The 15,754-nt window shown below is 30.9% G+C and overlaps 1 protein-coding gene across 1 annotated transcript; it reads left to right on the top strand.

Annotated features, from left to right (window-relative positions):
• Positions 1-6,638: 6,638 nt before the first annotated feature.
• LOC102629988 (U-box domain-containing protein 30-like) lies at positions 6,639-9,281 on the top strand. Its single transcript, XM_006466402.4, has one exon. The coding sequence runs from the start codon at positions 7,360-7,362 to the stop codon at positions 8,710-8,712; it is 1,353 nt and encodes a 450-aa protein (XP_006466465.2). The 5' UTR covers positions 6,639-7,359; the 3' UTR covers positions 8,713-9,281.
• The last annotated feature ends 6,473 nt before the right edge of the window (positions 9,282-15,754 follow it).

The raw sequence follows: 15,754 nt of genomic DNA, 5'->3' as shown, positions 1-15,754 counted from the left end.
TATGACAAACGAATCCAACGTTAGCTGCATCAATGCATAGTTCCAACAATTAAGATTCTAATGATACTAAATTTTAGTGCAAAAGATGTTATTATGAGACCATATCATTGGTGTGCTACCATCAAAATGTCACCAACAATTCAGCAATACCAACAGTAGTATTTCTGAAATTTTTATTTTAGTTAATAATTATATTTATTTGTTTATTTTGTTTTTACTATTTTAATTAAAGAAAAAAAACTATGTGATTGGTACCCACATTTAACAAATCCAATCTTCACTTGGGTTTGTTTAATGCGAATAGTATTACATGATGTTGTATGACAATTCACCACAATGCAACCTTAAAGATTTACTAAATATAAGATCATTGCATTAATGCAATCTTATATAATACGAATGCGAAACACATCCTATGGCCATATTTGGATGGTAGGATTAAACATGGGATTAGACTAATTTCAAAACTAAATATTTATCCCATGTTTAGCAACCATAGTTAGATTGGACTAAGAGAGACTAAATTTAAATTTATCTTAAAATCATGCGATTAGTAAATCCTAATTCACGCACGGGCTTAGTTGGGATAAGATTAAAAAAAATAGTTGTTCATTTATGAGACTTTCATTTATAACATTATTTTTTTATTTTTGATTTACTTATTTATTTATTTAATTTATTTATTATCTATGATCTAATTAAATTGGTACTTTGACTTCTACTAACTATTGAGATTAAATTTTCATTACTTGTATATTTAATAATTTATCAATAAAAATAACTGTTTAATAATTTATTGCATTATTGATTGTATTAAATTTAATAATCACTAATATAATATTAAAAATGATCTTGAAAATTATAATACAATTAATTAATTGATTTTATATAATATTTTTTAAATATTTGATAAAATTAATTAAATACTTAAATCATTTTATTCATTTTTATGACTACCCAATAACTTATTTATAATCTATTTAATTTTAATTAATTACCTTTTAAATTTATTTTAATTATTGTTATCAAATTTCTTGAATAATTAGTATTTATATTTAAATATCAACTTAAATACTATTTAATATTATTCAAATATAATTTATCATATTTCTATCCGGCACTGAATTAAATATAAAAAAAGTATAATATAATATAATTTAATCCAATTTAATCTTGCAATGACAATCTTACCGTATGTGTACTCAATTATTGAGTCACCCTCGTGCATTTTCTGTAAACACTACTTCAAGCAAATAGAAAATATGACGAGGAATGTCAAAGTATCAGAGAGAATAATAGCGTGTAACACGAGCCAGGATACGGCGACTAGTTTAGTCGAATTAATTAATTAGCCAGCCGGCCGGTGGCCTCAAAACTGACTGTCGAGTCAATAACCCGCAAATTGCGAACCAATTCTACTTATAATAGTTGCTTGCTAAGTTGCCACAACGCCACCCCCTTAAATGACAACTCATGCGTTGAATTTCTTTAATTGCGGGAGATTGTTAATTAGACATTTCTATCACTTCTCTAGTTGAAAGCTTTACTTTCTCATCAAAATAAATAAATAAACAATTGATTTTTTATTTTTTTTTCTCTTTAGCGATATATGATAATATGAGCCGTTTATGAAAATTACTTTCAAAATAATATTATTCAATCATTACTTCAATTGAATAATATAGATATCTGTGTAATATCCACTGAAATATTCCTCTTTATTTGTAAGGTAGGTGAAAGAATCGCTTAATTTTTAATTATACAAGTTTATTCAAATACATATTATTGGCTGCTTGAAAAGAAAAAAAAGTTGCATGCTGTTGGCTGTCGACCTCATATTGGTCTGCCATTTTTTGTCCAATATAATGGACAATAAAAGTATTAGCGGATATGTTTTTTATTAGGATCAAGCAATCGATTTTATAATAAATAGTAATGCTATGCTTGGACCGACCCCTTTAATCAATTGAATTGAAAAAGAACCTGTGATTCAAACTTGAACCTACTTTTTGGCTATATAAACAATAAAATATGTCATTTTCACTCTTCTTTTGCTTGAAAAAAGAAAGGCCAAAAAGAAAAAAGAACCAAGTGCAAATAATAGATATAATTTACAAGATGAAATTATTAAGAAAATTTGTGTTTCAACTATTAAGAACTTTTAAATTGATTTAGAATGTAATTTTTTTCGTGTGTGTATACAAAATATGATAAAAATATACTATAAATATTTATGATAAGAACAATGTTAACATCTTTTTACAAGCATCCTGCCTACTTTATCATATTGTCGTGGTCCTCGTGGAACTTTTAAATATGATGCTAACTTATAAATGACCCAACAACATGTATGTAGTTGAAAAGAAGAAACACAATAAACAAATAAATAAATAAATAAACAGAAACTCAGATATTAGTTAAAGCGCCACATTGACAAACATTTTCACGCAAATAAATAAATAAATAAATGATTTCATTATCTATGTTAAATAATAACAATAATAGGCAACAAACAACACAAAAGTGCAAAAGGAGAAATAGATGTATAAAGTAGAGATTCAATGACATGTTGAGTGATCTTGTGTAGATAAATAATCTTTTAAAAAAAAAAAAAAAAAAGAGATGAGCACATTAATTCTTTTTGTAGAGAAATGCACATACAATAAAGTAAATAAATAATATAGGAACACATATAAGTTTTTATGAGATTGAAGAAAAAAAATTGCTAGATAAAAGATCACTTTGATTGACATCACATAAATAATTTCATTATAATCTCATCAACTTCCCTCACAGATTTCTTTTGTATTAAATCTGCGGGGCCAAATTATAACATAAAATTTTCAAAATTAACTATATAATTTAAAAAATAGGCTCACTTATTTCCGAAGAAGGAGGGAGAAAAGAATTTGTTAATAATAATTTACTAATTATAAAGCTACGAGTTATTATCAAAATTAATGTTCGAGAGACCATGTAACTTAAATGTTATTTTTCTCCAAAGTTTAGAAAATTTGTGAGAAAATGCGTAATGGCCAAAATGAAGATTGTACTCCTAAAATTCATACTATTATCATATTTTATTTAGGAATTTATTGATTCTACAAACATCTGCTGATGCTATGGCACCCTCTGGACTCTAGTTTAAATGAAGCTCTGGCCCAGAGTTTTTAACTTCCAATCCGTGAACCAATAAAATAAAATAAATAAAAATAAAGGTTTGGCCGTGAATTATAAATGTCAAATATCGGGACGAAGTCAAGGATTATGTTCTTTAGAATATATAGTATATTTTCGTTAATTAATGAACACTTGATTTTTTTTTAAGATACTAATCAAGCATAAATAGATTTAATCGCCTACATATATATTGATATGTTAAAACTCAAAACATAAAATTTTGCATCTGAGTTATATGGTGCGTTTGTGATTAAAGTTTGACAGTTATAGTTTAAACGTTACAGTACTAAAGTGTTTAGTAAATACTAGCTGTTGTAATTTGAAAACTATGTTAATATTGTTTTTCACTTATATCATGGAAAATCTATTTTTTAAAAATAATTTTGTCAAAATTATTATTTAAATTTTATATTTACTATAAATTATTAAATTTTGTTTCACAATTATAACTTTTTTTTTATAGTAAATGTAGTTTAAAAGTTACAGTACTTCAATTCTAAACAGAACCATAGTTGATATTTGAGAAATCGAGGAAACCATTTAATGTTATGAGTTTCGATATGATATTAGATGGAGCATTTTTATTTTTTATTTTTTTAAGAAATACACTTAAAAAATCATATTTACAATATAAAATTTTACGCGTATAACAACCATAAATTGTAGCTACAAGGAGTGGCAATACAAATACGATTTCATTATGTATCATATGAAGATGTGAATATAGATAAACAAATACGATTTCATTATGTATCATATGAAGATGTGAATATAGATAATGGTACAACAGGAGAGAAACGAATTGCAGATATTTACAAATCTAAGAAACATACGAGGCAAGTGCCACCCACCCTTTGTATATAGTCTGCACTTCCTAAAAATTTTATCTCAAAATTTTATGGTATTTAGTAATTGGCTGGTGAGATAATATAATTAATTAATTTAAATCTTAGAAAGCATTACTAACTAAACACCCACTAATCGATACATTATTTGAGATGAAATTAAGACCAAAAGTTTAAAATATCTATCATTATTCATAATAATTTATATGTTTACATATTACAATCTGTAATCTTAGCCAAACCGCTCCAAAATAATACATAAGGAAAATTTTTTGAGTGCTCTTAAAGTATTGCTCATTTCTCATTCACTTATTGTTATGTGTATATTTTGTTCTTTATACATATAGAGAGAGAGTAAATAGTGAACGAATAAGGGGCAATGCTTTAGAAATACCAAAAAGCTTCCCCGTAACTAAATTTCTGGTACTTCAAGATAGAGGCCCAAGAATTGGCAAAAATTGGGCTGAAAACTATATGCCCATTGAGACTGGTACGCGTGTGTCCGCTTTCGGCTTTGCAAGGCCTACTTAATTTTCGGTGACAGCATATCGGCATTGGGCAATGCCGGCATATCCCTCTTGGCCTATAAGCATATTCCCAATCCCAGCAACCATCCATTTGGTAAGATCCGAATTTTAAAATACGTTCGCGTCTCTTGTTTTTCACACAAGTATCAGTAAACAATTAGGCAAAGTTAATGTGATATTCATATATTAAAGGGAAAATTTTTAATTTTGCTCATCTTAATTTTGATTATAATACTGTTGATTTATTTGAATTAGATATCCATTGGTGAGGTTTTCTTTTCTGTTACCTTGTTTAAAAATTTTAGAGGAGTTATATGAACGATTTCAGGATTCTTAAAACAGAGTCAGTGTTAAATATTTGAAATGTCAATGAATTTTAATTACGGATCTAATCAAACTCTTGTTAAGATTAGCCACGTGAGGATTCTTTTTTCTCCTTCTCGTACTAGAAGTAGTCCAAAAAGCTCCTTGTAATGCTTATTCATAAAACCACGTAGTCACGCATTCAGCATTATGGTCATGTGACTGAAAAAATTTTTGGGCACTGAAATTAAGATTTGGATCAATTTTAAACTCATATTATCTTAAAATTAATTTACTTTGAATCTTGAAGTTGGAGGAGACTAAAGACCAACCTTACTTTAATTATATGGATCAATGGCAAGCATATGAATCCCAATAAGATATTCATTTTGCATCTTTAAAATAAATAAATTAAATAGAATCTAATCCAAACCCTACTGTTCCAGACTGGAACCTACTCAAAACCTTAATACCGAAATCCATGCCTCTGCCTCAAGCTCATCTAAATTTTTGAAGCAAACCCACCAAATTCCCCATCTAATTACAACACATTCTTCTTTTAGATTAAACACTAATTAGGCCAAATGCTGATTATTTTGTGAATAATAAAATACTTTTAAATTAGGAAAAACATTTTTTTATGTTTGGTTGGTCACATAAAAATTGCAATTGAATTAGAGACATTGAAATTGCATTTTGATGTGTTTTCATTGAAACATATTTTCTAAAAGCACAAAATAAAGTGTTTTAAAAAACGCTTTCTAAAATTGTGTGCCCATTGCCGTTAGTACTTATTTTCTCTGGAGAACACTTGAGGGTTTTTATTTTTTTTTCTCTCAAATTCTTCATTGATTTTTTTCCCCTTAAAATAGCTAACATATAATTCTCATAACAACTTATTTTTAGCATGAAAAGACTTTGAAATATTGTTCATAATTTTTTATTTTTTATTTATCGAAAAAGTATTATGTACAGCCCTACACTTAGAAATTCACTTGAACACTTTTACACAGTGACTCTGCCTGCAACAAAACAACATCGGTTTTAGATCTTTGCCCCCCCCACTCCCTCATTGAAAAAAAAATATATATATATATACAATTCCCAAAACGAGAGAATATTAATTTTATTATAAATAAGCTATAAACAGAGAGGTAGCCAGATAGACACGTGTGCCGTTGCCACGTATCGGTAGCAGATTGGGCAGGTCCAGTCAAACCTAAAGACCGGATAAGCCAAGGAGAGGCATAGGCATAGACAGCCGAGGCGTACAGTCAAAGCAAAAAAACTGTCACGGTCAAACGCTTGGGCTGGCACTTTTACCTAAAATAATATTTTTTTTAAAAAGCAACATTTTGTGGCCCCACCCTCTGCTTTTGTTGTTTCAATAATATTTTTTTTTTGTGGGTGTTTCGAGAGTAAAAATTTGTTAAATCAATTTTTATAAAAAAGAAATGTCGACGATATTCGATTTTGTTAAATCGAGTGGTGGAATCGTACACTTTTAGGCAGTGATTAAACAATAAAGCTAAACGAGCAAACAAAATGTAAAAGTAAACAAAGAGGAGAAGCGGGAGATTACGGCGACAACTGATATGACTGCACGTGTGGTGCGCGCTCCAAGGGGTTCGTTTACCGGCTGCAGCCCGTGCCTCCCGGTCACCACCCCTATTTTTACGAATTTCTATTTTTAGCCGATAAGATTTTATATTTTTTATTATTTAAATATTTACCGTGAAGGGTTATCAAATTTTCAAGTCCTGCGACACAAGCAAAGTGGACCCACAAAAGAAGAGCAGTAAGAGAAAGGCTCCAGCAGGTCATGGCTTTTCTCTGCTCTTTTTATCTCTCTCTCTCTCTATTGAGAATTGACCTGATTAGTAATAGCATGCCCTCTTTTCTTATTTTCTTTTCTTCATAAAATTTCTCCTAATTTATTATCTGGGTCTGTGCTATTTTTTCTCAAATGCATCTAAGCTTGTAGTATTACTTCTTCGACAACAACTACTGCTACTTTTTCTTTTCTCTTTCTTTCTTTTTTTTTTTTTGTGTCAAAGTTGGTGTTTTGAAGGGTCAAGTATTTATTTTTTTGAGCTGTTCTGCTTTTGGTATCTTTTATTGTTTTGGTGTGAAGCTTGAGCTACAAGTGAAAAGAGCTTGCTTGTGTGTTTATGATGAGTGTTATTATGATGGTTAATGAGTCTTTTGACCATGGAAAATAAAGCAAATGAACAGGAGATTGTTTGTGTGCAATAAAGAGAGACCAGTCTTTTGCTGTTTTTGTTGCTTCTCATTTTGTCAATGAGGGAGAAATTTCGAGAGAAATTTCATTCATCTGCTTCGTTCTTTTTTGTTTTCACTTCAGTCACCTCTCATGTCCAAAACCCAGATGTAATATGCCTTGAGGGGCTCTTGTCACTGCTTTGATTCTTGTGGAGGGGAGGGTGTGTTAATCTTCTCCTTTTTTTGGTTCTTTCTTTGAGCTTTGAGAGTTTGTGTCAAAGATGCCTATGTTTCAGCCTTCAAAAAGGGATGTGGTTGTTGGGTTTGAGGGTAGTGGTGATGGGCAAATTCTAGATCTGGACACCGCGGTGAAAGATGGGGTTTTGGGTGGTACTGTTGGTGCTGGGGTTACTGGGGCTGGTGTTGGTGAGAGGTTGGATCTGAAAAAGATGATTGCGGAGCTTGATTTAGCTGAAATTCCTTCAGTCTTTGTCTGTCCAATCTCCCTTGAACCAATGCAAGATCCTGTTACTCTTTGCACCGGCCAAACCTATGAGAGGTCCAACATTCTCAAATGGTTCAGTTTGGGGCGCTATACTTGCCCCACCACAATGCAAGAGCTCTGGGATGATTCTGTTACTCCTAATAAGACCCTTTACCATTTGATTCACACTTGGTTTTCTCAGAAGTATTTGCTTATGAAGAAGAGATCAGAGGATGTACAGGGGCGGGCGAGCGAACTTCTTGGGACATTGAAGAAAGTTAAGGGTCAAGCAAGGGTTCAAGCCTTGAAGGAGCTCCATCAAATTGCTGCAGCTCATGCCTCTGCCAGAAAGACAATGGTCGATGAAGGTGGTGTTGCTCTAATTTCATCTTTGCTAGGTCCATTTACTTCGCATGCCGTAGGTTCCGAGGCAGTTGGGGTTCTTGTGAATTTGACACTTGATTCCGAATCCAAAACCAATTTGATGCAGCCAGCAAAGGTTTCATTATTGGTAGACATGTTAAATGAAGGTTCTGTTGAGACAAAGATCAATTGTACGCGGTTGATTGAGAAATTGATGGAGGAGAAGGATTTTCGTCCAGAGATTGTGTCGAGTCATAGGCTGCTGATAGGATTGATGAGGCTGGTGAAAAATAAGAGGCATCCCAATGGAATTTTGCCTGGATTAAGCCTACTTAGATCAATATGTTTGCTTAACGAAGTTAGGAGCTTGGTTGTGAGCATTGGGGCTGTTCCCCAGTTGGTTGAATTGTTGCCTTCTCTGGATCCTGACTGTTTGCAGTTAGCACTCTGTATCTTGGATGCATTGTCTTCCCTTCCTGAGGGAAAATTAGCTTTGAAGGATTGTGCGAACACAATACCAAATACAGTGAGGTTATTGATGCGGGTTTCAGAGGATTGTACTCAATATGCATTGTCCATATTATGGTCAATATGCAAAATTGCTCCTGAGGAATGCTCATCAGCAGCTGTGGATGCTGGTCTTGCGGCAAAGCTTTTCCTTGTGATCCAAAGTGGTTGCAATCCTGTCTTGAAGCAGAGGTCTGCAGAGCTATTAAAGTTGTGTAGTCTAAACTATACAGATACCACGTTCATTTCCAAGTGCAAGCTTACAAGGACAATCCAATGAGAGTGAAAGTTTATTTAATGTCTTTTGCACAATCCCTTTGACGCCGAAGGCCTAATGGAAGCATCGGTAATGGTGGTTTCATGAATTTGATCTCCTGTACATAAGTTCTTGAATTGCAGTTTGATTCAACAAGCATGAAGATGAAATACATTATGGACATAACATAACATCAACACTTTTGTATGTTGTGGTAAATTGACATCCACTGATCGTTAGTTCCATTGCCAAGGCTTTATTAAAACAAACCCCATGAAGAAGTGATGATGTAAAATGTTGCTAGTTTGTATTGGGGTATAGTTGTTGGATAAGAATATTTTGTATGGGTAGGGAAATTTGTGCAAGTATTTGGAGGTTGCATCTGCAATTGCTTAGCTCCGTCTGGGGGGGTCCCTGTTTCTTCCTATCTTTTTCCTTAGTCTCTCCGGGGGGGCCTCCGATTTTCCTTTTGATTTAGTGGGAGTTTTGCTTTTGACCCCACAAGTGTAGAGACTTTGGAGTGCCTTTGGCCTACAAATGTCAATTCAATGTGTACAATGAAATTAGCTCTTTCAATTTTTCGTTTGATCTTATCCTGCACTGTTGTTCTTTTATCCTCTGATATGTTACATTTTAATTAATTTTATTTCATCTGTTACAATAATTATGAGATGAGGTCCGTAAAAATCTTTCATCACTGATTGCTAGATTGCTTGTGATTCATGAAAGAAGTGTAAAGAGAGAGAGAGAGAGAGAGAGAGCGATTTTCAGGTCTTCAGCTTTGGTACAGTTTCAGAAGAATTACTTTATCAGGGATGGAGTGGTGACAGCCAGAGGCATTGTGTGCACCTTCTTTTACGCTTTTGTGGGAGAAAGTTGAGGACAAGACCTATTGTTGCTTCTCCCTCAAGTCACTGTTGGTTTTGAAAAGAAAGAAAAAGAAAGTTGAATGGTTCTAGTCCTGAATAGTCTGTCATTGAATTACTATTTACTAACAGTAGCCAGTAGTAGCTCCAAATTATGAGGGCAGCCTTGGGCCTTAGGCCTTGGCTGTGGCAAAAGGGCATTGATAGTTTGATACTCCTGCAGGAACACAATGTAACCATGGGAAAAACATTACTTGTTAAACAAAATAGGCTTTCCATAAAACCAAATTTTGCAGACTGTCTGTTGGATTTACCAAATTGAATTGTTTCTGTCCACTGTCCTATATATTGATTTATAGGGAAGCTATTTCTCCCTTTTTTTTTGAGCTTTTCTTTTCATCATCATTTTTTTTTTTAAATACTAATAAATTGAATGGAGAAAAAGCAAAGAAAAGATCCCAACTTTTGAAACCTTGTGTGTCCGTAACCGTAAAGCCTAAGGGGCCCCCTAGTTAAAGATTGTCCCTGGCCATGGCATCTTTGAATAATGGGTTGAAACCCAAAAGCTTGGGGAAAATATATTCACTCTTAAGTCTTAAGAAAGAAGCCTCCTACAGTAATACAAAGAAACTTTGACCCTTCTGTTATCTTGATTCTTGTATCACATTCTACAAGAAAAAGAAGGATTTATCTTACAAGTAATCAAAATTCATATTCAGCTATTAATGTTAATTTCTATTGCATCTTAAACCAATTTGTTCAAAATTTTATTTAAAGTTAAGAATAGATAACTTAGTAGTACAATAAAGTGTATGGGAGAGGAAACAAACGACTTGGCTATAATTACGCACTTTTTACTTTAAAGTGGGACCAATTTAACCATGAAATCTTGTCGATCCATGTAGAGTTAACCATTTAATTTTTTAATACTTCATAAATATATCCACCTTCACCAGACGTGGAGTTACCCATAGACCAATAGGTGCTACAACCAAAATAATAATAATAATAATAATAATAATGCATATGTGTATAATAAATATATAATCAGCTTTCGGGATATTAGTTCAACAATGTTGTAAAATGTATTTTTTCATGCAATGATAACATTATAAAATTTACAACGTTGTCAAAGGATCTCGGATTTTATAAAGTCTACAGTTTAGTACTTTATATATATATATTTCACCGAGAGAATTCATTGCACATATGAATTTTCTCTCTTTCTACCTGTCCTCAAAGCAGGGATGCATATGATGCCTCAATAACACCCGTGAAAATATAGAAGGCTACATATTGAAAGAAAATATGAGATACTTGAGAAAGTAATTATTAAAAATGAATTAGTGACTTATGGAAATGCTTGTACGTGTATAGGGGCGGATCTATCATGATCTGTGGAGGCTTAAGCCCCAGTTCAGAAAAATAAATTCTAAAAATTAAAAAAGAAAATTATTTGAGTTTCCAATAGCCCCCGTTTAGTTCATTAAAATATCTATCATTAAATAAATAAAAGATAGCCCCGTAAACTCATAAATCCATAAAATTAAACCCTAACTTTAAAAATTATATATACCCATATTTTAATTGAAAAAAATAAAAACTCATAGTAACCTATATAAGTGATTTTACTATTAATTAATTTAACCGCATTAAATCTATTAAAATAACCCCTATAAACTCATAAATTCATAAAATTTTAATTTTTACATCTTTTTATTACATATTTTACCCTGATAAATCATTTTTTTATCCACCATTATAGAGCTGGTAAGCATTGAAGGCTTTTTTTTTTTCTATGAAAAGCCTTTACTTGGCCCATTGAGGCCCAAATTAACAAAATCCTAAACTTTGCCCACAGCGACAAAAGCAAAGTAGGAGGAACAGGAAGCAATAAGGACCGCCCTCCCCTGTTAATCACGTTCATGTTTTCAGTTTTCACATGAGTAATTGTGCATTCGTGCCTGTGTAGGGTAGGAATAGAAATCTCTCCTGATCTAAGTATTACTAAAATTTTAATGATATTTTATCATGTGTTTTTTAATAATAGTGTATGAATAAAATTTAACTTTTTTTAAATTTTTATTTATTAACAATCAATCAGTGATTGAATTATTTACTCAAGATATGATCAGATTAGAAGAAAATCTTAATCCGTACTGAATACTGTTGAAAATCGACGGTCCCCATTTACGTACATATAAAAACGATGTAGTACTAGTATTACCAGTACTGTACCACCATCCCTTCTGCTGTTTTGGATGCTTATGGGGCTAATTATGGCAAATGAAGTGAGAATTAAGCCCAAAAAAAAAAAACGAATTGAATTGATGGTTTTAAAACTTTTTAAAAAAATTGTTAATTATAACTATTGAATTTATGACTTTGAGGGTGATTTATGCATATAGGTGGGGCCGTTTTGATAAGACATGGGCTAACATTTTTGTCGTTGGTGGAGCCCTTTTGAATGACCGTTCAGCGGCTGCTTTCCTTGTCTTTGAAAATTGAGCCCAGCTATTATTGTATTTTTATTTAATTTCTGCTCTGTGCTGACCGCTGTATTGACGTTGGATTATCATGTTGTTACAGTAAAACTTTACTATATCCATATCATTCACATCAACTTAGTTTCTTATTATTATTATTACTATTATTATTATTACAAGGAGATTATGATTTAATAAGTGTATAATTATAAAAAATAATATTTTAATATAGTTATTATTTATTTAAGCGATATGAGAATAAAGTGGACATTACATTAATAATTAATCAAAGGAATATGTAAAATTCAATGTATAGATATTGATAAAAAAAAAAAAAGAGAGATATAGTTTTAAAAAATCTATACATGCATCATTGTAATATTATGAAAATTTAAATATTTACAATCTATTTAATGCTTTTCTCTCAATATAAATTTCATAAATATTTTACATCGTATAAATTATTATTCCAAATAACTTAAACAAATTATTTTGTTCCATTTTAAACTTCCCTTATTATTTTGTTCCATTTAAAAAAATTAAGAGGACGAATGAAAGAAAATAAAGGAAATTTTTAAAAGTTTTGTTAATTTTAAAAGACCTCATTTGTAATTTATTTTAACTAAAATGCTTAATCATAAATTAATTTTTTTTGGGTTAATGTCGTTTCAGTGATATATTTTTTTCACAAATATCAAAAAGTTAGTAGAACTTTTTAAAATAGGCAAATAGGTGATAATCCGTTAATTATTTGCCGTTAATTGTTAGGACATAAAGATAAAATGGAAATTGATACAAATGATAAACAACAAATGGTTAATGTCACTTGAGTGACACATGCTTCGACATTGATCAGGTGATAATTGTTTGAAAATACTTTTAAGTGGCAAACTGTTAAGTTTTGCCATTAATTCTGACGATACAAAGATGTTATAATTGATAGGAAACATGAGGGAAAGCTATTGATAGAATGTTGTTGGAAAATATATTGAATACCTTTGTTGTTTCAGAATTGGGCATGTAGATTGGTTGTTGTGAATAGGACTTTGAAAGAACATATTTACTATGAACAAGACTTTAAAAGAATAAATGTGTAACATCCTAGGCAAATCTCACATCAACAAAGCACATGAGAGATGCTAAGTTTATAAAGGGTGATCTACACCTTAATTGGCAGGACGCGTTTTGGGGTATACGAGCGCCTCAAGAACAAAACCATGTAGGTTTTGTTAAGGCCCAAAGCGGACAATATCTTGCTAGATCCGAGTTGGGTCATGACAGATGGTATCAGAACGGCTATGTGTGTCATCTTGAGCAATGGTGGGGCAAACCTCAGCGATGACACTGAGTTCTTAAGGGGGGTGTATGTGACATCTTAGGTGAATCCCACATTGGCAAAGCACGGGAGAAATACTGAGTTTATAAGGAGTGATCTACACCTTATTTGGCAAGACGCGTTTTGGGGTGTATAAGCGCTCTAGGAACAAAACCGTGCAAGCTTTATTAAGGCCCAAAGTGGACAATATCTTGTCATGTATGGGTTGGGTCATGACAAAATGTTCACAAAGCCATCATCTAGAATTCTTGAAGATTTGACAAAAATGTTATAATTGATAGGAAACATAAGGGAAAGATATTGATGCAGTGTTGTTAAAAAATATATTGAATATCTTTGTTGTTACATAATTGGGCATATAGATTGGTTGTTATGAATAGAACTTTGAAAGAACATATTTACTCTGAACAAGACTTTGAAAGAACAAATGTTCACGAAGCCATCATCTAGAATTCATTCTTGAAGATTTGACAAAGATTAATAATTGATAGAAAACATGAGGGAAATATATTGATAGAGTGTTGTTGGAAAATAAATTGAATACCTTTGTTGTTACAGAACTAGGCATATAGACTATAGGACTTTAAAAGAATATATTTACTATGAATAAGACTTTAAAAAAACAAACGTTTACGAAGCCATCATCTAGAATTCTTGAAGATTTGAGTCTAATATTTGCAAAATTAATGCTAATGAGAATTCTATGAGCTTTTTTATATTTGTTGAAAAAAGTATCACTCAGGTGACATTAATTATATGGCTTTGGCTAAGTTACGTTAAACGTAACTTACGTCAGATACAGCAACAGTGCTAGTGATGGGACTTGTCACTGTAGCTGTGCCTGGCGTAAGTTACGTTTAACGTAACTTAGCCGGCTCCTAATTATATTTCTTTTAGGCCTATTAAGTCACTTTTCATTGTCAATACTTAATGTGATAGTTTTTTACATTTTTAATTTAAAGGGTAAAATGGTATTATAGATAATTAAAGTCAATTAATTGATTGATAATTTATGGGTGAGGCTATTTAAGCCGACAAAAATACTCTCTAAATAATTTTTTAATTTAAAATATTATTACCCAAATACCATAAAGTAAAATTACTTAAAAGGATAAGATTTTTTTTTAGAAAAAAAAACCTCTCTGAACCTATTTTACAAACCGAAATTATCTTCTCTAAAAGAAAATAACTCTAATTCATGTGCAATTATATATATTCGCTCTGTATACAAATCATATTTCAAATTTTAATTATTGCAATTATCAGTGCTTCGCTATTGAATATTGATAGATAGTTAGGCAAATAACCAAATCTTTCAACTTCTTGCTCGTTGGCGCAGCCATGTCGGTATCGAAACTAACGAAAATAAAAGTAAGTTCGTGGCACGAATTTGCAGTAAAAGAAAATTCTCCAGTGTTTTTTGTTTTTATGAACCATTCAAAAATTAACAACACTTAAATCATTGATTGTTTCACTTTTAAATTATATCTAATATCTTTTTTTTAAAAATATTTTAATAAGGATATATTGGGTATATGGATGAATTTATAAAGTAAAAGATGAATTTTTAAATTTTATTAATGGGTTTTTTGAGTATATGGGTTTGTTGAGTATTTTAATGGTTTCAAATATTCTCACCCATGATTTATATGTCTAAGGCAATGGCTAACATTAAGATGATAAGGTTAAAATTAATTTTGTTGGTTTTCATTGTGGTGATATTGTAAATAAAATTTGTGATTATTATATTTATTTTATCAATTAAAATACAAGTAAAAGCTAATTTTATTCTTTTAAGGTCTGTTACTAATTTTTTCTATAAGGGGTTTTTATTAATGGATTTATCTTTGTCATCTAACTTAGGATATGTCATACCTCAAGGGATGGAATGAAATTATCATTCTAAACCCCACAAAACTGTCTGTTAGTATATTTAGTTAGGGTTGAGGGTATTTATTGTACTTTAATGAGTCAACAATAACAACAGTTAAATTTAATAAATTTTAAAGATCAAATTGAAGGATTTCATTCTAACCGGGTAAGTTAAAACTTAAAGAAATAGTATTTTTTTTTATACGGTTACAACAATCTTTTTAATAATCAATTATAAATTAATTAATACCAGCCAACTTAAGGCAACATTTAATGTCTTATTGTCTTGTTAATAATTATCTATAAAATTTAAATTATTTAATTAACCCTAAAAGTAAAATAATAATAATAATAATGCATTTACTTTAATTTTTATTTTTATTTTTATTTTTATTTTTATTTTAGTGCTAATTTGATAAATTAACTTTTTTTTCTTTTTATTAATGTCACCAAGGATATTATTACTAAGGTATTATTGTAAAAATAATAAAAAATAAGGGAAAGAA

This window comes from Citrus sinensis, chromosome 7, assembly GCF_022201045.2.
Source record: "Citrus sinensis cultivar Valencia sweet orange chromosome 7, DVS_A1.0, whole genome shotgun sequence".
Lineage (NCBI taxonomy): Eukaryota > Viridiplantae > Streptophyta > Magnoliopsida > Sapindales > Rutaceae > Citrus > Citrus sinensis.
This window is presented reverse-complemented; position numbering and strand designations above follow the sequence as displayed.